Genomic DNA, 24,077 nt, shown 5'->3' on the forward strand with positions numbered 1-24,077 from the left:
AACGTGATAAAAAAGTATTTTAAGTTTCACCAACTGTAAAATCCTTGCACATTTTCTAAGAAGAACAATTTTATTTCCCCTCGCGTTATACATTACATTATTTATTATACTATAAACACAGTTTTGGAGAAGTTGGACATAAATAAAACTAATTTGTGTTTTGGTTACATGCATCCGCTTGTTTTATCCAAATAAAAATTCTGTAATTGTATTTATTTGCAAGAAACAAGAATCATACATTTTAATTGCAGGTGCAAAAAAAAGATTGATTAGATCACCGGCAATTGGTTTTTTTCCCAAGCGTAATAAAAAAAATACTACAAAACTGTCTTTGAAACATTTGATAAGGGGAGTTTTGAATAGGATCTGGAGGATTGTAAGTGTGTCGTACCTACATATCGTGGAAAAATCAAGAATGTTAAACGTGCCACACATGTGGTTATCAAACTTTCAATTAAAAAAAATTTTATATATTTTAAAATTTCAGGCACTTTTATATGTTTTAACCCTCCATCAGGCGCTTAAAATTAGAAACACCATCAGGCGCTCATGGAAGTTTCCTCCAGGTTAGCGAATAATGGATATCATAGTAGTTTAAACTGTTTTTATTTGCTTAAATATTCATACGGATTTAATTACAATGTAATATATTCATTTTTTAGAAGTTAAATAAAAATTACTCTCTTATGTAATGAATTTTCCAAATAAGAAATTCAAAACCTTAAAAATGTTATTGTATAGTAACAAAATGATTTATTTTAAGGAATAATGCAATTAATTGTAAAAATATTTAGCCTACTGTTATAATATATGGAAATTAATTTAGTTTTTAACTTCTTACAAAAACAACTTACTTCAATTCTTGAGTTATTATACAATGTAATGTCAATTATTACTCTGAAATAAAAATTTATTCTTTACTAAATTTTTTTTTAATACTACACAAAGTTTCAAAACATTTTCCTTCTGGTTATTATAACGACAATGTTCACTCCATAAAAAGTACTGAAATGTTCCCTAGCACACGGGTACTATACTGACAAGTCTCTCGTCTTCTTTCTCCATTTCACAAAATTCAAATAAAATATATTGTAAAACTTAAAAAGAAACCATCACAGGTCATACATTTAGGCGCACACGGATTATTACTCCATAAAAACTAAACACAATAAGGCGCTCACGGAGATTTCGTCCAAGCACTACAAACACAACATCGGGCGCTCACGGAGGAATCGTCCAGTCTCGCACGGAAGTAGACGTCATACTGACAGATTTTGACAAAGATAAGCGGGAGGCTATTGTTTCGATTCCCCGAAAGATGTTCGTGAAGTACACTGCGGGAAACGACTGCCAACATCAGAAAAGTAGTACTATTTTTAATAATAAAAAATACACGGAAGAAAACTCCGTTTAGCGCCCGATGTAGGGTTAAGCACTTGATAACGAAACGATAGTTCTGAAACGTTTAGTGGACATCAAACACATTTTGGTAATTTTAGAAATTATATAGTACATATTTTAGGTATTTATGACTTTCGTTTTGAAGAGTAAACTGTACTGGCAAGGAAAAATAAATCAAACTTACAATGAACAATAAGCATAATCCTCTTGCTGACAGAGGGAGGTACACCATTGGAGGCGATGCAGAGGTAGGCACCCATGTGCAGTCTGTTAACCCGGGATATGTTGAATGTCGAGCCTTCAATAGTTGATACTGCAAAAAAATGTATAATAAAGTGATTAAACCATCCAGGATTATAGAACCGGTTTATTGAATATTGAATTCGTAATATGTGTTGTTATGTTTGGTTTATTATTTTGTATTTTTTTAATTGTACGCTATAATTTTTCAATATACAGGGTGTTATTATCAACCTGGTATAATTGTTTGGCTATACGTGTAAATCTTTCCAAATTGAAATATGGTATAAAAGGGATCATTAAGTACGTGTCATATAATATAAAGGTCAATACCGAGGCGAAAGCAATTACGTCCTGGCTGCAGAAGTCAGTATATCATATCATAAATGATAATTTATTTTTCTTCAGTGGGTGGTAACATTTTGTGTAATTCAGGCAGTTAATTTCTTTGTCGTTTGAAAATGTGTGTCTCTTTAATTTTCTAGGAAGCTATCAAGATAGTTAAAGAGTTACTTGAAAAGGCATTCACTATTACGATTGTAAACAGTTTTACAATTTGCTGGTGTTAAAAGGATTTTAATTATTTCTTTACCGATCTACAACTAATTCCAATTGATGTAAACTCTTTGAAAATATATACCTTGTACCAAAACTTGTATAACAATTTTTAAAGGTGTGCTAATTTTAAAATTTTATATACCAAAAATATAAATTATTATTATGTAAACGACTAATACCTTCTTGTCCATTGCCAAGGGGGATGCCCTCGCCTCCTTCTCTCCTCCACGTCACGTTGGGAGTGGGGGAACCTGACGCAGCGCATCTCAAGGTCACGTTCTGACCCTCTCTTATTACCATATCCGTGCTTGTAGGATAGTCCAGGATGTCTGGGGGCACTGAGGATTAACATTTATATTTAGTTACATTTAGATTATTATTAAGTTACGGGAAATAAATCCAAGAAGGATAATTTAACGGAATTTATTTAGTAACGTATGGATAGTTTCTACCACATCAATCAGGGTTTCCAAAAAGTTATAATACATGTACTACTCTGGTTCATATTCCGGTCAATTAAACTGTATATTGGTTGTTTTAAGCTTACGTTTTCAGGGGAATCAATGCATGTAATGTGTTTGGATTGAGAGATTCAAAACTATTCAGTTCTAAATTATAACGTATTCATTATTGCACATTGGCATACTATGGAATTAAGCATGAGCTCAAAATAGTGTATATTCTGATAAATATAATAGCAAATATATTTAAAAACTAAATAATTGAACTAAGTATATCTAAACATGAAATAATCTGAAGTATTTTGTGATTATTGAAAATATTCTTTATGTTACACACTTTAATCGTGTTATTATAATAAATATGGAAAAGGAAAAACATTTCAGGGCATTTCTTGTCACTATCCAAACTCTATAAACTTATTTTAAATAAAAATGTGAATAATTAAATCTGTAAATTGTGCTCAATGTTTTATAATTAAATGTTCCTTCAACTTCTAGTTACATCAATTATTTGATTTTTATCATGTGTTTAAATTGTATTCTACATTACAATTTAAAAGTTCAGTATAGCCATTGTTAATGATTAATGAAACCAATATATACCATTATTTTAAATATTATCTTAAGAATTTGGCAACTGTGTTACTTTCTAAATGTTTTGCTTAATTCATCATTTTCGCTTTCCGCCACCTAACTGATAGTGGTAGATTTTGTTATTTATTTAGTGCAAGATAATGTTTATCCGTATAAGAGTCAAACCTTTCATGGTGTTTTTGTTATGCCATGAACTCTCATTTTTCGTCCTATATGTAATTTTAGGCCCTTATGGTATTCTGATAATTATTATTTAATTTATTTTAAGGTTAAAATCTGTGGTAATATATAAATTATATTCTTCTTCAGTATGTAGATTACAAGACTTTTTAACGAAGAAGATATCAAATTATTTTTATTAGCATTCATGATAAGGTTAAATTGACTGAAATATAATAAATTATTACAGGCATACTTATCCTTTCAAATAGCCTACTGTTTTAGGGGAACTTTAAAGGTGTTTGATTAACTTGTACCGTAATTTTGATATTTAAAATGATATTTTTAATGCTTGTAAATTTCCAAATCAGTTTTAAGAATGAGCAAAGAAGACTCATTAAAACAATTTCTAAGTAATTAGGCTGAAATTAAATATCTGTTTCATTAAAACATGTACATTATACGAACAGATTCACAGCAAACAAACGGTTTAGTTACTTGGAAAGGTTTTTCTATGTATCTTTGTTTTCAATTTTATAAAATTTTATTTAAAATAACTACATATCTTTAATATTTACATATTGAAAAGACCTATTTTTCTGATTATTTTGAAGATTACAAGGAAAACTACTCATATAGATTACATAACTTAGGTAATGTTTCACCGTTTCAGAAGAAAAAATATAGTTACTTATTTATAATACATTATGGGTTAATACAATAACCGTTCGGTTTAAAACGAAAACCCCTAAAACAGGCATTATTAAGACATAAGTAAATTAAATAGAACGTGTTTTCAAAATAAACTATTCTACTGAACTAACAAAAAACGCTGATCTAAATAACAAATTATTTTTATTGAGTTAGGTTTTAAATAAAAATGTCTAAATCTTGGAAAATATTCGCCAAAAAATAAAAAAAATTTCAAATTTATTTAAATCCAAATACATTCTACTTAAATGTCCTCTTGTTCATGTTACAATAACAATTCAGATATTTATTTAAAGTAATATGAAGTATTATTATTATGAAGTGTTATGATGTATTCAAAAATACATGAAAACTTAAAGTCATACAAATCAATAGGTAATTAAGTTTTATTGGACAGATTTATAATTTGCATTTAAAAATGTTGTACATTGTTTTTGCTACTCAATAAATCCATCAAGCTTTAGAGCGGCTATATAGAGATAGTGAAGCATAACGTACGCTAGGTGGAATATATTTTAAGGGCCATACCAATTATAAGTCATATATAAGGGGTATTGCATGCCATTATCAGTGTAAACGATATTTGAAGTAAATGTTATTGAAAGTCATCCACGCTGTGCTGTATATTGTTCGCTAGCTTTAACAAAGTATTTTACAACTTACCTACTACTTCCAAATAGCCGACCTGACTCTTCATAGGGTCTGTGTTGATCTGGCACATGTACCAGCCCTTGTCTGTCTGTCTAACATCTTTGATGTGTAGGTACCAGGTGCGGTGGTCACTGTGAGTCACCGCTATCCTGTGGTTCTTGGTGATCACGTGACCATGGATCGTCAGGATGGTTTGAGTGTCCACTCGCAGCCATGCCACCTGCCACTGATAACGTTATAGTCTAGTGGGAACCTGTACTGTAGTTATCGTTAAAAGGTGGAGGGTGAGAAACTAATTAATCAAGATTTGAAACTAAACTTTGCACTCGCAGCCATGCCAGCTGCCACTGATAACGTTATAGTCTAGTGGGAACCTGTACTGTAGTTATCGTTAAAAGGTGGAGGGTGAGAAACTAATTAATCAAGATTTGAAACTAAACTTTGCACTCGCAGCCATGCCACCTGCCACTGATAACGTTATAGTCTAGTGGGAACCTGTACTGTAGTTATCGTTAAAATGTGGAGGGTGAGAAACTAATTAATCAAGATTTGAAACTAAACTTTGCACTCGCAGCCATGCCACCTGCCACTGATATCGTTATAGTCTAGTGGGAACCTGTACTGTAGTTATCGTTAAAAGGTGGAGGGTGAGAAACTAATTAATCAAGATTCGAAACTAAACTTTACACTCGCAGTCATGTCAAGCCATGCCACTGATAACGTCATAGTCAAGTTCGACCCTGCGCTTTGGTTATCATCAAAACACTGAGGGTGAGAAACAATTTTGACAAGATTAGGAAACTTAACTTACATTTGCAGCAATGTCACCTGTAACTGATAACATGTACTTTGTTTTTCTTTGTTAGGCTCAGGGCGAGGATCTCTCTTTTAACGCTTATAAAAACTGTATATAAGTTGAGATTTTACTCCAAAAACCATTATTTTAATTATAACCAAAACTATTACCGTTATTTATATTTCTTGTCTATATTCCCTTTATTTCGTTGTGTTTAAAAATATTAAAACCAAAAGTGTTCTATTAAAATAAAACTTTTTGTTTTTCTAAGCATAGTTTATGAATAAGGAAGTTTTAGATGAATCAGTCGTAATAGTACGGTAAATAGACCAAATAACTATTACATTTGCTATACGCAATCAAAAGTTAAAAACACTGTGGTATAACAAAAAGTAAAAATGTGGAGATGGGTTCTCTAAATGTTTTTATTCTCCGACTCTTTATTTAAAAGTAACAAACATAATAATCTGCCAGAAAGAGGCTTATTTTGAATTTTTATAGCACTAGACATGATAACACCTCGTGTACACATATTTTTCTTTTATATACACAGGGAATTCAAAAAGTACCAAGACAACTCAAAATGTGGAACCACTGCAGGTTTAGAAATAAGATATCTATAAAAAATCTACTGTTTATAATCCAATTTCCAACACTTATGGAGGACAGCCCAAGAAGGGTCTCAAAAAAATCTTAAATGATATTATAGGTTGATATATTTATATATGTAGCAGACATTTTGGTTATTCAGTTATAATTTTTAAGTCTGGTTATGACGCATAATAAACTCATTTACTAGTTAAAGTATAAATTAACTACTTTAATCTGTCATTATACAGAATATATAACGAGAATGCTCTAAGATAATAATATTTCCAGGAAAGAATCACTTTAATCAGGTATTATGAAAAATATCTTACTGAAGTTTCTCAAAGTAACAATTACCAGATGGTGGATAAAGTCAAATGACAAAGGGCGTTATGTAAAGACATGAGATATTGTGAAAAGACCTGACCTTACCTTATTAAATAAAGCATGAATAATCACTTTGACCGATTTCAGTTTGATATTATGACTAACGGCTGTGTTGGGTGATAAATAGATTATTATTAATAAATGTTACTAAAAGACTAGCCATAATATAATGACTATATATTGTAATAATAGCTGGATTATACACTTATGTGTGATCTACAGACTACCCATAATATAATCTGAACACAATTGCTACTTTACAAATTACGGCCATTTGAATCATTTTTAATCAGGCAGTTCGGAATGACGCAAATATGGAAATGACTAAAAAATACTGTTGCAATTTCATTTATCAAAGTTGAACATCTCGATATTAGTGAAAATGTAACAATGCTTTAAAGTAATGGTAGTAAATCTGCAGTATAAATTTAATAATTTTTATTTCTTTATTGGTAATTGTTAAAAAATCTATAACTGTCCTATACTATTTGACAACCCTATATAATAATCATCACAATGACAATACTCTCAAGTTAGTGTGCACATTATCTTGTATCCAAGAGTACTAAGATAGTAGAGTTTTAATAAGAATATTAAAAACATAAAATCCGTTAAAGCCACAAGTTGTTTTTACATTAATAATAAAAAAAATCATGATAGAAGTATATATTGAAAAGATCATATATTATTTAATACAAAAAATTCATTGTGAAATTGTATTTTCATTTTACTTAAAACAAGGCACAAAGGATACTAGGTCAGTAGTTTTCATATAATAAGGTACATCCAATAAGAATCCACCTTTCTCCAGGACGGTGGCGGGCGGGGTGGAGCAGGGACGCGAAGAGCTGTGAACAATAATAGCCGAAAGCCGATATCGAGGATTGACAGGCAGTGCTCAGCCAGCCCATAATTGGCTCTTATCCCAGCAACTGCCTAATCTGGCCTGATTGCCATCGATACTTCACTGTAAGCTAGACTGCGCTGTTGGCAAACCACTTCAAAATTGAGCACCACTTCAATAAATTAGTCTACTTTATTATGTGCATCTAGTTAGTAATCATCAATATGTTTTTCTTTTTGATGATACGTTTTGTAAAAGTGTAGTATATGTTTATGTTGGTAAACAACATATTAAAATTACTTTCTAATGTAAAGAGGCTTATACTCTATAATACCGTTTCATTGGCTGAGTAATGAAACGTATTAAAAATCCTTGTTGGACTGTTATTTTCTTGTTGGAATAAAAAAACCTCGAGGTGTTGGACACACTTTTTTTATTCTGTCTGTCTTTCCCGTAATGACACACACGAACATACTTTTCACATTTAAATTTCGCATGAAGGTTTATTTCTTTAAAGAAAACATCGAATTCTTTCATAGTAAATGTCATTCCACGAGGTTTGGCTGAGTGGTAATGTAAATGTTTACTTGCTCTTCAAAGTAACCATAATTATCCCTCGAAAATTTCATAGTATGGTAGCACTCTTAGTATTTTTTTTTTTTTTTTTTTTTTTTTTTAATACTGAAGATGAAAATGCATTTTGTACTTATGTTCAATTATGTTTGCTGCAAAAAACATTTTTCTTCCCTTAAATATTTAGAGTGCGTTCTCATATACCTAAAAGTCTTTTTGTGGAAGAAGTCTATGTACAGAAATCTGTTTTGCAACAGAGTGATTTAAGAATAGTTATAAATGGCTACGGTACGAATTTATAAAACAAAAATTAAATCTATTCAAATAAAAACGTCGCTATTTTCATCTTCATTATACGATAAAATATAACGTAGAAGCCAAGTATGCCATCTAATTTGTACGATTACCCTCCTATTAAAAAAAATTATAACGTTTACAAAACCTGTTTATGTTACAGATAGTCTAAATATGTATATAAGTATATTATTATATACTTAACAGTACTGCGTGCGAGGGGTTCCATTTATTTAAATACATTTTATTAGGAATAAATCCTATTGATTAAATAAAATTTTATTAGTAAAATATGATATTCCAATTTGTTTTTTTTTAATAAAAAACCTTTTACATACTACAGAACCATTTTTAAACAAAAAGTAAATATGGTTAGAATAGCATGCAGCAAGCCACTTCAGAGTGGCAATACCATATATAACATATTTAGACGACCCTAATTATTACAGATCAGATTCCTCTTTGTAATTACCTTAATCATAAATATAATTGATACAATTTATGCTTAAGACTTACTAAAATTCTAAATGGGCAAATTGATTTCTGATAATTGTGTGCCTTGAAAAGAGACAAACAATGGATATTTTGATTCCCACACAATAAAACAGTATATAACCAATCATTCATCATATCACATCGTCAGTCCATGTTTTGACGTCTATAGACTTAGTCAATACGTAAGCTAGTACAAAAGAGTGTAATGGAATACGGTGATGTGATGAGCAAATGCTAGTACTACCAGACTATCGGTTACCAATCAAACAATAGTTGGCGGAACAGATACACCTCAGTATTCGGACGATCACGTGACATGTGTCTCAGCTGACAATCCTCTGAGTGCTCCATTCGTGTTGTTACCCACATAATCACTGAGGTATTGTACAATAAATGAGGTAGTTTGAAAGAAATTGGATAAAAATGCTAGAAAAACATAAATGATAAAAAAAACTTAATCTAAAGAATACAATACTAATTGTACTAATCTAGCCAATGAAACTGTAGTATACTAATTGTTTCAATTCGTACTTAAAGAATAGCATTCTAAGTAATAGCTGTTGTGTTAGTGCTCCTAAATCACTTTTAGTGCTTTACCACCACAACAGTGTTTTACCTTGACTTTTCTGTAACACAGATTTTTTACATAGCTAATTAATTTTGTTATTTTAAAAAATACAATTTTTTATTCTTTTCTGTATTGATTAGAAAAAATTACTTTTTATAACATTGGTATTTAAGTCCAACTTTCACCCAATTGGCTGTTAAAAAATTTAAAGAAAAATAACATTTAAATTCTTTCAAATAAAACAGCCGCAGTAGGTTTAAATATGTACGTTGATAATTGTAGTAGTTGATGCATTCTATTTGGATTGTAGTGTGTAATAGCTTGGTATTATTACTCATACGTTTTAAAATATCATGAAATATAACAAACCTTGCTAAGATAATAATTGCACTTATGAAAAACTCTAATTTTTACGTTTCAAATTTAAAGAACGCATTAATGAATGACAAGTAAATTTTTAAACTTACAAAATTTGGTAAGATTAAATTAAAATACCTGAAGAATGAGGTAAATATTCCAATGAAAAAATAATGATTACACAACAAAAATCCTATATACATGTTTCAGTTGTATTGGTGACAGTGATGTTTTAACAGTCCGGTCACGGGAAAAAATGTTGTGTGTAAATACACGGAGAGTTAATTAACAAAGTAAACATCTACTTGTTAGCTTTGACAAGCATTTTCCCCTTAAAAAGAAACGAGAATAATCATGTAATAAACCCTTGGAGTGAAATAAATTACTATTTAACGGATTACATATTTAATGGGAGAAATCTAATTAACGGAACTAAATATAAGAAATACGTTACCTTTACGAAATAACTTAAGAAATATAATGATTTAGCTTTGAACAAGTGTTTACATGTTTTAATCAATATAACCATTATAAGCAGAATATTACATAACAAACATTAGTTAATTTGACAGCAGGGTTTTTACCAAGGATTTCTATTAAACATATTCCGTTACGTATTTCTAAGATGACATTATTCCCATAAATAAGCAATATTTATTAAAATTCTAGTAACAATTAATCTAAATATGTTGAAAGCAGAACAATATTAAATTTTTTATCATGCCTTGCAAATGATTATAACGAGTTCATATTTAAATTAGCTTTTCAAATTCATAAACAGGTTCATTTTATATGAATAGGCTAATTTTACTTTACGTATTATCGATCATATTTAAATCGTGAAATTTAACAACAGTTTAAATTTTTACGGCATCGTATGCAATATAGTTGTTAAGTTGCGCAGGTAATTCTCTAAAATAGTCCATTAAAAAGCTATTATTTCACATGGATATTAATACAAATGAATTATTTACACAAAAAATAGTTAAATTTTTGTCAAATATGCTGTACTTAATAAAATGAGTCTTCATACATATATCGGCTCAAATAACGTCATACACGTTACGTTTTCTGTTAAAAATACAAATATTGACAACGTTGAAAGAAATAGGAAAATGTATTTAAGAGACGTTTATTCAGGACAATAACATTACAAATAGTTTTAGCTTTGAACTAAAATTAAAATTTTATCTATGGCTTTTACATAACACTTCATATTTCCCATTACATAAGATTCCCCTCTTGACAACTAAAGTCAATAATCCCTCCCTTGATCATACATCTTTAATTAATTGAAAATGAGTTTTGGTCAACTACCAGCTGAAATACATCCTGAAAAAGCTTTCAAGGTCGTAATCATTACATGATTTTGGAACCAAAAGCCCAGTAGATGGGATGAAAATGACTTAGAAATAGTTAACGTTGAAGAATCGTGTTTTTGTATGTGTGGACATTGAACAGATTAAACGTGTAGCATTATAGATGGGGAATGTCAGACCCGATATGTGATCGTTGTTGTATTACTCAATCTGTAGAAAACACACCAATTAATTACTGCTTTATCTAGAGAGTTTGGCTGGGTTGTGCAAGTGACAAAAGGCTCGAATTGCTGGAAGTTTAAGACTCACCTTATGAGTGAGATTAGACCAAACGTTGGTCCATTGTTAATGTGCTTTGTTGCCCGAAAGAGTTTTAATAATATCTAAACATTAATTTTGTACTTATTTCTTATTTCTTTTACAAGAATGATACTTGTAATGGAGAAGCCAAACATGACATAAAAATAAATAAAACTGCTACACATGTATTAATAATATCGTTGGAAATCACGCAAAAGTACATCTTAGTTACGGAGTACGGGTTTTGTTGTTATGTGTAGGTTTCAAATGAATGTGCCATTGATCAATGTGACAGATTATTGCAAAATTGTTAAGCAGTGTTTCAATTTAATATGATCTAAGTACTAAAGGCCAACTCACCTTGTAGTTGGCGAGGTCTTCGACTACGCATGTAAGAACTGCCTCTCGACCAACTGGAATAGTCACGTTGGATATTCCTTCACTGAACTTTGGAATTTCTGAAACAATGGAATTGTCAAATAATAAATATATAGAGATTACATACTCTTTAATATTAAAAGCTTCTTTAAGTTCAAGGTTATTATGCTAAATCTGTTTTTAAATTCTAATTAATGTTTAATTAGTTAAGACCGAGCTATGTTTACCATTTTAGTGTATGGAAAAATCGAAAGTTTTCTCCGTCTGCCTGTCTGTCTATCTGTCTCTATATCTGCCTGCACGATATCTCGAAAACAAACTGAATTATAGACGTGATATTTTGCAGTGAATTTAATTTCCAAATAGACAACTCACAATTTGATGCTGGCGCATGTCCATTGGATTTGGCTGAGATTTACTGAACGTTTTTATATGTGTTATGTGTAGGTAAAATGGCAACTAGAAAATATCAGAATTAACAATATGATTATTTTTATTATTAATTTTATCATATAGATTTTTATTCATAAATAAATAAAACAGCAGAAATAAGTAGTGTTAATGTTTTGTTGCAATCTTTTATTTCAGCGCACTCCTGCGTCGAATTATCCTCCCAAGCTCACTACAACTTTCATTACTTAAACCCAGCTACATAACCGAATTTAATTTATAAATATGAATCTATTAGGCCTACGTGGCAACATTTGTCCAGAAAATGTTATTTATATAGTTAAGATGTCGTAATGAACTTCAGTTCTACAAGAAAAATAATGAATTCTAATATGGTATGTATCCAAGTGTGGAGTTTGACTGAGTGTAAATAATACCTATCCCACAGTAAATCAGCAAAATTTTTCTTTGTCTGCTGGGAGGGTGTAAAGATTTATTTTCTGTGTATCTGTCCGCAGGATATCTCGAGAATGAAATGAGCGTTAAATTTGAAAGCAATTTAGGCTACAAGGATAATATTCACAAACTACAATTGCTAAATTATTACAATAATGTTTTGTGCAATAATTTTTAAAGATAAGGATTATATTTTGCATTTTATGAATAATACTAATAGCAATCTTTGTTGAATTCTTACAAATTCGTACGTTCATATTTTATAAATAAGTTTACTCGCATCAGTTCATAAATTAAAAATTGTTGTTACAACATGAGTTTGATTATAAGAATGAAAAACTAATATTTAAATCCTTACATTATTGCAAACATCATTCTAAATTGGAAAGGTAGAGTAATCAATTCAATAATATAATCAAAAGCATTCCTTTCATGTAGACAACGTTTTAAAGTTATTAAATTAAAAATAATCTACATCGCAGAGGTTTCAAGGAGAAAATCACTTTTCCACTTTCTAAAGCTAATTAATTAGCTGTTTGTCACAACTTTGAACTTTTACTCGGGTAACCTCGGCGTGTTATTGAAACCGATGTTACCTAACTTTTTCGTTTAAATAATCTACAGTTATTCAAATCAACACAGGCTGATTAGAACGCAAGTAAACTTATTTATCCTAATTCACTATAATGTTTTTTTAAATATTCATTTAAACCTTAGATTACCTAAAACCTATACTTTTTCATTTATTTCAATAAAATCATTGAAAAGTGCACTATTATTGATGACATACATAAAGCGTTAAATAAGTTAATCGGTATTATACTTTTTATTTTATAAAATTCTACTTATTACTCCTAAGATGTATTTGTATATTATTTTCGTAAGACGAATAGCGTAAAAGTCTGAGATTGCTTTCAAAATTTTAAAATTAGTGGTTCATTTAATTCTCAAGACATAGAGACAATCATGCAGCAATGAAATGTTAAAATACCCCTCATTGGAAATGAGAGTATTAGCCTTCTGAATGATAGGCTTCAATAACGCTCAGTTAAATTCTATGGTTTGTCATGCACCGTCAGAGAAATAATAGTTTCTTTGTATAAATGAAGCTTCGTGTAAAATTTTAATTTCAGAGATATATTTTTGATGTATCTTTCTATAGTATAGTTCAACTTTGTAGCGATTTAGTTTTCAAAAGCAGTGTTCGAGTAATAACAGTTTTGGTGAGCTATTTTCGGTAACTTTTATGTCATTAAAGTTTATTTTTCTTTTAACACTCAAAATACTAATTTCATTAGTTTAAATTTTATTTTATTGTACTTATTTGGTTTGCCAATTGATTTATTCTTGAATTTTATTTTTGTCATCATGTTTACCTATAAGACTAATGTAAAAATATCACTAAGGCTCCTCCAAATTCTATAGAGTGACATGCAATATAGTTAAACTGAGTGCGGTCTATAGAGTTATCAAGATACATGCAAGCCCATAGTTCTTATCGTTTTCGATATAGACATACAGACTGAAATAGATTTAATTTTTCTAAGGCTGTCCCAATTTCAACTAATAAAAAATAAATTCTCAAGACTTAAAAAAGAGTTTTCATGTAATAATTTTGTAAACAATTTATCATGGTTGAAAAATATTATTCAAAAACGTATCTTGAACATACACGAAATATAATCACGTGTTGAGTTAAAAACAATGCATTAATAGTGTCAGGTTATATTAAACACTCCCAATATGTGAGTCAAGCCGAACTATGCGACGGCTATGTCAACCGTGCATCAAAATAAAGTACCAAAGAGAACTCATATTTTGAAAATAACTAATTTAGATCAAACGCAATTAATTGGAATCTAAAATAGATTTTTCTTAGTTACATAAGATTAGTTAGAGCTTAAATCTGTTTATACTATAAGAGCTAAATAAGATTTTTGGTACAGAAAATGAGGCAATTACGTATGTATTTTACTATTAAATAATATATTAGGAGGTTCTCCCAATACCACATATACATTTCTGAAACAATTCAGACCAGCTATTGTAAATATTATGTAGATAAAGTGTAGTTCATCATAAAAGTATTGAACATTTTTCTGAAAGGTAATTACATGAATAATGTCACAGGCTTGTAAGTATCTACTTCAAAATGTTCAGTCTGCGAAAGGCAATTTGTAGAATGATTTTCATGGACCGGAAGCTATAAACTGTTTATGGAGTTTAGTCTGTAATAAACTTTGTAAGTGGGTCAAGAGTGGTTATTTACTACTAGACTCGTTACGTGTGTCATTGCTGATAACGATATTTAAGTTTATTAATGTAGATCACTGATTACGATCTATAATAATAATAGGCTTAAGTAGTTTCAAAAAATAAGATTGTTATTTTGAAGCTGATGCAAGAATTGTTTTTTTTACAATGATTATTATAAGAAAAAAGTTAAGTTAATCAAAATTCAGAGCATTTATAGCTGTAAGAAAAAAGTATTTATGGGGACAGAAAGATTTCTTTAAACATATAAATTAAGTCACAGATTAGGTAACCCTCCACCCTTTAAATTCGTAATACATTTATGTTAACCCACAATTTTGGTAGTTGAAAATATTTAATTATTAATTTACCAATTATTGACGTAAGCAAAAAATGTGAATAGGTTTTAAAAATATACCCATAACCATAATATTAATCAGGTGTAGAGTTGTTTTAAAACAAAACTTTTTAAATGGAAAAAATTTATTATTATTTTACGATTGTGATTGTTAAGATATTCTATAAAGCTGAATAATCCCTTAAATGGCTACTTCCTACATACAGTTCTGAATCGATCAGTAACTTTTTCATACATTATTGAACCAGAAACAGAAAGACGATAGTATTAAGTCGCTGAAGTCTTTGTTTGCAGGGCAGTTGGGCCACAACGTCGCCGGCATGTTGCCAGACCTCCATCACCAGATTCATGTATTCTCTCAGTCCAACTCGGGCTGGCCCTAAACGTAACTATTTATTTTACTTGTTTGTGTTCGCCTTTTTATTAATTCCGTCCAAAAACCACATATAAATACAACCGGAACAGTACAATGAATATGTTATAAAAGTATTGAAAGCGTTACGCTCGTTAGTGCGTGAAGTTTTAGAATACTAAACCTATAATATCGATTGAGATCTCACAAGTTAAATATATAAGGTTTGCTTGTAGTTTGAAAAATAAGTCATTATTATTGCCTTCTAAATTATTATTTTGATCATCGCCTTCTATTTGGTTTGATTCTATTCATTAAACTTGTTAGTGATTCAAAATTTCTCGAGCACTGTTTCATTTGCTAACATCGCATTAAAATTGGAAGCATTCCAAATTACCCGACAGCCTTTTTTAAGTTTCCTGAAGGCAATATACGGTGCGTGTTTCGTAATTCGTATTATTTAGGTTCAAAACCTTATTAACCCACCTAAAAAGAATATTATGTGAACACTGGGCTTACTGATTTTCTGTAATCAACGAATTCAGTTGCTATCGTGTTGTGTTTAAGGCAAATGTACACATAACTTTTTGGTGTTTGATATTTTTTAGTACTAATTACAAGAATTTAACACTTTATGGAACCTAATACTTTTCCAATCCAATCTATAACGGAATACCCATATTAGCTCATAGCGAGACGATTTATCAATACCTAGCTCAAATGAGGTTATAATGACGTATTTTTTTGGATTATTATTAATGAAAAAAGCTAAATATTTAAGTATAATAATAAAATATAAACACATAGAAACACAATATTTCATAGTACAGATGGGGTAAAAAATAAATAATAATCTTTGCCTACGCAATATTAAAAATGTATAATTTACGTAATAACCAAATTAGCTTTAATATATTTATTAAAAATGTGCTGGTTGCACTTGTCATTCCTGACTGTTCTCATTAGCCCTTACTTCCCGTATCTGAGAGAGAATTATAAAAAAAATAATGATTTAGAATAAATCAAATGTAAAGTAGAACTATTACTTTATGTAACTTAACTCATTTTTACAAAGAATACGACCCGAATGTTGAACGTTCCGGGTGGAAAATCAGACAAATAAAAATACTATTGAATTGCCAATATTTTATTTATCAATTATATATTATATATATATATATATATATATATATATATATATATATATATATGGAATTTTTGTTGTTTTTATATATAGTAAAAAATTCATAATATACATTTTCAGTTAACTATTGATCTAAATACAGCAACATTTTTGAAATCCAATCATCTGTTAAAACAGCACTACAACGTTCATCTATTTCTATTCAATTTGCCACTAGTCAAATTGCTGTGCATCAGCTGAAAGATCGAGCGTAATCCCGTAGAGTGCAGTGATCTATTCCTGTTTGTGTAGACTAGTTTATGGGCAGAAATTTACATTACAGCTACGTATACGTAGGAACCTGTACACTTTGTAAAAATATTTAGAAGCTTGTTTCCATGTAGTTGCTTTAATAATGTTACTTTTTATGAATAAATTTATTTAAAAAAAGGTTTTTCCATGGCTGAAATTATTATTTTTTATTATTAGTTTATTGCTATAATATTATGTTATTAATATTAAAATAAAATAAAATTCTATTTGTAATATCGCGAATAAAAAGTTGATAGGCTTATAATGAAATATTGGATTCTGATGTATTCTGTTCTTAATATCTTATAAAATAAAAACTGAGTTCCGGATATGCGTTTTAAAGTTGTTTGGTAGAAAAAGCTCTGACATAATTTATCTATACACAATAATCTATCAATCTCTAACTCTTTTATATATATATATATATATATATATATATATATATATATATATATACGTGAAATAGAAAACAAACATTTGGGAATTCTAGAAAAAAGGTTTGCAGCGATTTTAATTTGTGTTTTTTAAATCAGCAAAAACTAATACATTCATAGCTTTATAATTCCTTTCCTGTTTATATAATTCAAGTTTCATGAATAATAATAAGTATAAATGTAAGTAATCTAAGTTAGTTGTAAATACGATAGGCATGGTGTTCGATCATTATTCAGTTTTAGTTATATATTATTTATATATATATATATATATATATATATATATATATATATATATAGTTTAAATATGGTTTAAGTTATGTGCATGTGCAGGTATAGATAACATGAAAGATACGTAACTTTTTGAAGTCTTTAAGCTAGATAATACCTGTTTTTTTTAAAATCGTTCTTTGAAATTGATAATTTGTCTTTGGCAACGGTTGATCTATAGCAGTTTCTATATTTGCTGTTTTCACCTCTAAGAATACCCGTTGGATTTTTGGTTAACATTTTTATTCTCAACTACCATTTGAGTTTCGAGAGAGTAAAGGGTATGAAAACGTTAAATTCTTTTCTTAAATTACCTCCTATAATTAATGCCCCCTGGCGTCCAGATGTATACAAAATTATTTTAGTGACGTCTATGACATGAGATTCCTATAACATTTACTATTAGAGAGCTCCTGGGTTATCAGAAATCGAAGCTTATGTGATCAGCATTACTATATGATTTACCGGTATCTGAATTCCACTGCAAGAAGGTGCTAAGCGTTGAGAGTTACCGACTAATTGGAACTCTCAGAAACCGTAAGCTCCCAGCGCTACATACGTAATCTTCTTGAAGATTCTTAATCCCAGGAGTTCTTGAAATTGTACATTATTGGTCTCGAATGGATTCCTATCTCTTGGAAGTCTCAGATTGGCCTCTCTATTTTAACCCCTAAAAATATGGGGTTATTATAAGCTGCAGTGTAATGAAGATCCGTGTTTCCAGAAATGTTAGGCCAGCGTACATTCTGAGCATATAGAAAGCCATTATTATATAAACCCTTCTTTTCCCTGTAATGGAAATTATCAACATTTGTTTGAACAAAAAGGTTTCGTTCTCTCAACTACTGAAATCTCTTGATCTCTAATAACTCTTGGCTTCTTGCCTGTAGTATATTATGGTCCCGATTAAAGTCTTTAATATTTAGAAAATGAAGATTAAAATCTTAAAATGTTAGATTAACAAATATTTTGGTCTCTTTGACCAACAGAGCTGTAGCCACAAATGTAACCTCAAAAATCATTCTAGATATTAAAACCTTTTATAATCAAAAGTACATGTTTTAACCATACCAGAATACTTAGATATCCTCTATCTTTGTACAGTAAATATCAAAGTTAGAAACTATAGTTTTAGTTTTAGTTATTTTAAATTAATTTGCTGTGGTATCGAAACGAAACAAAACGAAACAAAATGGCGTACCGAGCTGGCCATTTAAATTTTTTATACTTTTATAGGACAATTAAAAACGAATTTTAAACAGGAGTTCTTGCATTCTTTAGGTAGGTAATTTAAAAACTTTCTTAAGTGCTATCAGAATAATTTCCATAGGCTAATACCGCAAACAATATCTATCTAAAGCAAAATTTTGACTATACATTATTTATTACAAAACAGTTATATCATCTTTAATACATAAAATTTACGCATAAAATAGTAATATTAATAAAACCCATTATGTTTAAGCAGTGTACTACAATCAATAAAAATGCCAAATCGTTAAGTACCGCTGATAATAGCGATACAATAATAAAAATTATTATTTTACATTATTATCATACAATACTAGCAGTTACAACTTCCCACGCCATTTTGCAGCTTTTCACCTGCATGAGCACTTCTGGTTTGAGCGATCACTTAAGAAAATGTATTAAAATTACAATGTGTGGACATAAATTGTACATACATTATATGTGTATATATTTATATTCATTATATTTGTATAAGTGGCTATAGCCTAATTTAATTCCAATAAACATTGAATCGCAAAAAGTACTTGCTCCGCCGGGACTCAAACCCGGATCTCTCACATGCCAGGTGAATGTGCTACCATTACACCACAGAGCCCTCACTTTTTACGATTCAATCATTTTGTATTTGGCCGTTTCTTCCACATATGCGTTTAAATAACCAAAATAACATATGATCGGAAGACCAAATACCTGTCAAATGACTTCTGTTTACACTCATTAAACTTGTATAAATGGAAATAGCCTAATTTAGTTTCAATAAACAATGAATCGCAAAAAAGCACTTTGCTCCGCCGGGACTCGAACCCGGATCTCTCACTTGCCGGGTGAGTGTACTACCATTAAATGAATTTATACATATACATACATATCATCGTACATATACATATAATTATATACAGTGCATACACAGCTCTGAGAAGCCTACTCTATCAAATAAGCTAAGTTAGTTTTTATATCAGTCTTGAAATATATATCACAGGATGAACTTTTTAAATAAGCATAACCCTATATTCATACCAGGAACCGCAAGAATGACCATGTAACATTTTATTACTATTAATTGAATAGTTTACACGTGAAAACAAAACAACCAAAAAAAGGTTTGGTATGTAATATTATTAGAAAAAACAGTAGCAGTCGTGGGACTGCCGATAGAAGTGAAAACGGAGCTATTAAGTTGAGAGTAATTAAAACTATATGCAAAAATTATACAGATGTAGCATACTGCTACTATAACGTATTGTTGACGTGACTCACAAAATTATACTTATCCAAAAAGCGTCCAACGCGCACATAATACAGTCAGAAATAGTCGATGTATTAGTGACAGTTTTATAATAAACATCGGTGATTCTGAGACCAGCGATAGTGAAGAGGATAGTGACGCCAGTGATGTGGAGTAACTCGCCGCTCCATTGTAAAAAAGTACTGTAGGTATTAAAGAATATTATTTTAATGAAAAATGTTTAATGCAATCATTATACTTGTTGTAATTGCTCAATATTAATAGTTAGTTAAAACATAGAATACAAGTGAGTTAACACCGTTGTAAATAATACAGTTATTGCTACGGATAAAGTATATAATTGCAATAAGAATTAAACCCACAATATTTTTAAGACTAATAAATTAGTTAAATTAACTTGGTTCTTTCGTAAAGGTATTTTTATTGCACAATAAACTAATTTATTGAGTTAATACGGTATCAGTGAGCCAATGCGCCAACTACAGTTCCGGCAGAAACGTTCACTCATCACTTCATACGCTACTACAGGCTAAACTAAACTTCCAATAAAAAAATGATAAATTACAAAAAAAATATTCATCTATTTTCACACAACTTTCTCGCTGACAAATTTTGTCTGACCAAAAAATAAAAAAAATCCTCGCTTACTACTTTTTTTCTTGTCATTGTAAACGCTATGTAAAATGTAAACCCTAATCAAAATTATTTCGAAATTTTTTTAATATTTAAAAATGTAACCAATAGATTGCCAATATTAAGAGCTTTAATTTGACGCATCTTACAGAATTGTACGACATTGGCTTCACTTTTAAATCGCGAGAGGAAGCCGTAAAGGTCACTGATTTTCGCAGTCTGTTTTCATACTCCGCCGGGACAGTTTTAACACAGCGAGACTGACTTTTTCATGCAGGTTAGTAGTCCGCGGCCAAGTCTACGGTTAAAATTTTAAAGGCAAATTAGAAAAAACCAGTACAGTTATAAAAAACTTACTAGACACCAATTAAATAAAAAATTACATTACAATTCTAACGGTACTTGTTTCATTGAATTCCGTCAATCCAAGTAAACACAACCACGTTAAAGGTAGGCTTGCACAAGCCTGGAACAACAACCAGTTTGTCTTTTGATAGGGATCAGCTGTTTTACATAGAGTATTATAATTAGCATGTCGGTGACGCGAACCGAGGATTATACCCTCTACCAAAACGCTCAACGCGCCTAAAGAAGTTTTCACTTCAATAAGATTTGTATGAAATATTATTATAAGTATCAAACTGCAACAGCTCATTGGATATAAATTCTTGTATCCTTGTAATCATAATGTTTAATGTGTATGACATTAAACATTATGAATAATATATTAATAATGTCGAACCAAATGTAACTCGTAAACGTGCAATAAAGGTTACGAGTAACAAATCTGACCTAATATCTGACAAAATTGTTAAATATCATTTAAATTTAGTTTTGATTTGTAAAATCTGAAATCAATGAAAGATGTTCTATGCAATGTAATATAGAACATTAGATATACTTATAAATGAATTTTATTATTGTTAGTGATTAATCAATAAAAACATTTCTTGTAATGAAAGAGCTGTATATATTTTAGTATTACTTTAGTATTAAACTAACAGGAAGGTTAGCATCATGTAGGGTGAGTAATAAACAGAAACTGGCCTGAAGCCACTGCGAGCTTCACATCTCTTTATCCTCCGTCTCACTTACTCTTTACAATGTTTGAAGTACACCACTACTCTTTTATATTGCTTTACTGCATTGTCTTTACACTTGACGACTCCCTTAACACTCTGTGTTGGGTTAAAACCCTCCTTATTTGTTCTTAAAAATAGAACACGTATGTTTATGACCTGGAATTTGTAACAGTTTTTTATTGTATAAATGGAAAGTATCTATTTTGTAATTCTTTTAAACTGTAAACAATATGTTATGTGACAAATGGAAAGGCTAGTAGTTTACTGTCAGGATTTCATCCTGAAAGGGAGAGAGCTGGATTCTAGTTACAAAGGGAGGACATAATATCTTTATTATTTTTTTTTAAAAACAATTTACACATATATAGATAGAATATATAAGAAATATAATTCAAAACTCAGGTTAATGATCACCACCACCACCACCATCTCTGCACCTGCTCTTTTCATGGGTAGATTAAAACTAGCAACTCATTTGAAATATTTATGCATATTACACACTTCAGACTTTCATATATTGATTAATTTAAATACCACTCTTTTAAAAAAATCAACGGTGTTATGTATTTATATTTGAGGAAGATATATTATAAATATATTTATCTGGTAAGATCATGAAAAATACAATTATTTCTGAAGTCGATACCTAATTAAACATTTTTAAGAATACTTATTGGTTTTGTTTGAAATTTATAACGGAACGTTTTCCAAAATCATACTATTTGTAAATGCAGTCAGAAATATTTAAGAATATCAAATTATCCTTGTCAAAAATTATATATGTTGAGCTTAGCACACCTTAAACAACCATCGGAAACTTAAATACATTGTTTATCGTCGTTAGATTCATAAACCACACATAGAGTTTATTTGGCTTCTTTTTTAGTCCCTTTATCTAATTCTCTACAATGTTTATAAGGGTCAGCGTTTATAACAACTTGTTATACGTTTTGGCGTAGATATACCCTCAATAAGATATTATTTATTACCCATGAAATATTAAGTAAATATTGAAAAATTATTATATTTCAATTATATTGATACCCACTATATATATTTTCAGTTTTAAATCTATAAACTTTAGTAATCGTAGTACTTTTTTATTTTAAATATTTGGAATGTAAATTCAGCAAAATCTGCGATGAAACTTGTACTGCTATTTGCTATTTATGCAATGAATTAAAAAATATATTTTAATATAACTCTCAGTTACTAAAGCTAAGTGAGTTAACTCAGTACCTTTTGTAAATGAAAAGATGATGGGACGAATATTATAACTCAAAATAATTGATTTCGGATTTAGTTACTATACTGAAAAAAGCGCTATAAAAATCTTATACCAACATTGATAGTATTTTTTACAGTCATGAAACTACGATCCTAAAAATAGGCATGTAAGAGGTAATTTTGTTACTGTAAGTAACAGCAAAATGTTTTGAAAACCAATGGGTAACATTTCGTAAGAGGCAGTTTGATCGAGAAACAACTGTACTGAATCTTGTTCTGTGATTCCATAAAATACGAATCGTCGCATCTTCTATTTATTTAATTTGGAATATGACTTACCTCCGTTTTCTTTCCACATTTCTTGTATATTTAAGCCTATCATTTTATATTTATTTCAAGCGTAACAGCAATGTAATCAAAGATTTTATCCACAAAAAACACAAAACTTTGAAACTATAAAAGGATTCATCACGAAATCCAACTTAGTCCTCCATCGTATGCGTTATTGTAGAAAACGGCTCTCAGCTCCATGCAGTAAATTTGAATGATTTAGAAACTTTGTTTTATGAAGGGTGTTCAAACATATTTGCTTTTGGATATACCAAGTAAAAGTGTGTAAAAATACTAGCCTGAAATGCTTAAAAGTTCTTCAAAATGTCTCGAAGGATCGGTTTGAATCAAATGAATACGTAACATTATTTTGCTAAACACGATATTCTGTATGTTGCTCCCATATGTAAATTAAAAAATTCTAAAATGATATCAAATAATGTTTTTAGAACATAAATAGCACCACATTATAAATCATATTTACGTTGGTTTTAGTTTTAGCCCAATTAAATTATCAACATTTTTTTAGAGTGAACTATACTGGAATACACCCGGTTTCATGTGTAATAATTTATGAGAGTCAAATTTTAAGCTATAGTGAGCTAAATAAACGTTGTTCTTTTCTTAATAACAAGTTTCCTCACACTCAGGAAGTATATCCTATGATTTAAAAATATTTTATGTCT

The 24,077-nt window shown here is 29.8% G+C and overlaps 1 protein-coding gene across 2 annotated transcripts in view; it reads right to left on the reverse strand.

Moving 5' to 3' along the window:
- The window catches only part of LOC124362935 (lachesin-like), a 67,888-nt gene that overhangs the window by 11,665 nt on the left and 32,146 nt on the right, over positions 1–24,077 (reverse strand). The window contains exons 2-5 of one of the 2 annotated variants that reach the window (XM_046817833.1): positions 11,657–11,754; positions 4,788–4,995; positions 2,379–2,537; positions 1,586–1,714 (exon numbers count right to left, since the gene is read on the reverse strand). In XM_046817833.1, coding sequence (XP_046673789.1) covers positions 1,586–1,714; positions 2,379–2,537; positions 4,788–4,995; positions 11,657–11,754 — 594 coding nt within the window. Of the gene's footprint in view, positions 1–1,585; positions 1,715–2,378; positions 2,538–4,787; positions 5,002–11,656; positions 11,755–24,077 lie in introns of both variants that reach the window. The other variant, XM_046817832.1, reaches the window with a different exon arrangement.

Source organism: Homalodisca vitripennis, chromosome 5 (assembly GCF_021130785.1).
Source record: "Homalodisca vitripennis isolate AUS2020 chromosome 5, UT_GWSS_2.1, whole genome shotgun sequence".
NCBI lineage: Eukaryota > Metazoa > Arthropoda > Insecta > Hemiptera > Cicadellidae > Homalodisca > Homalodisca vitripennis.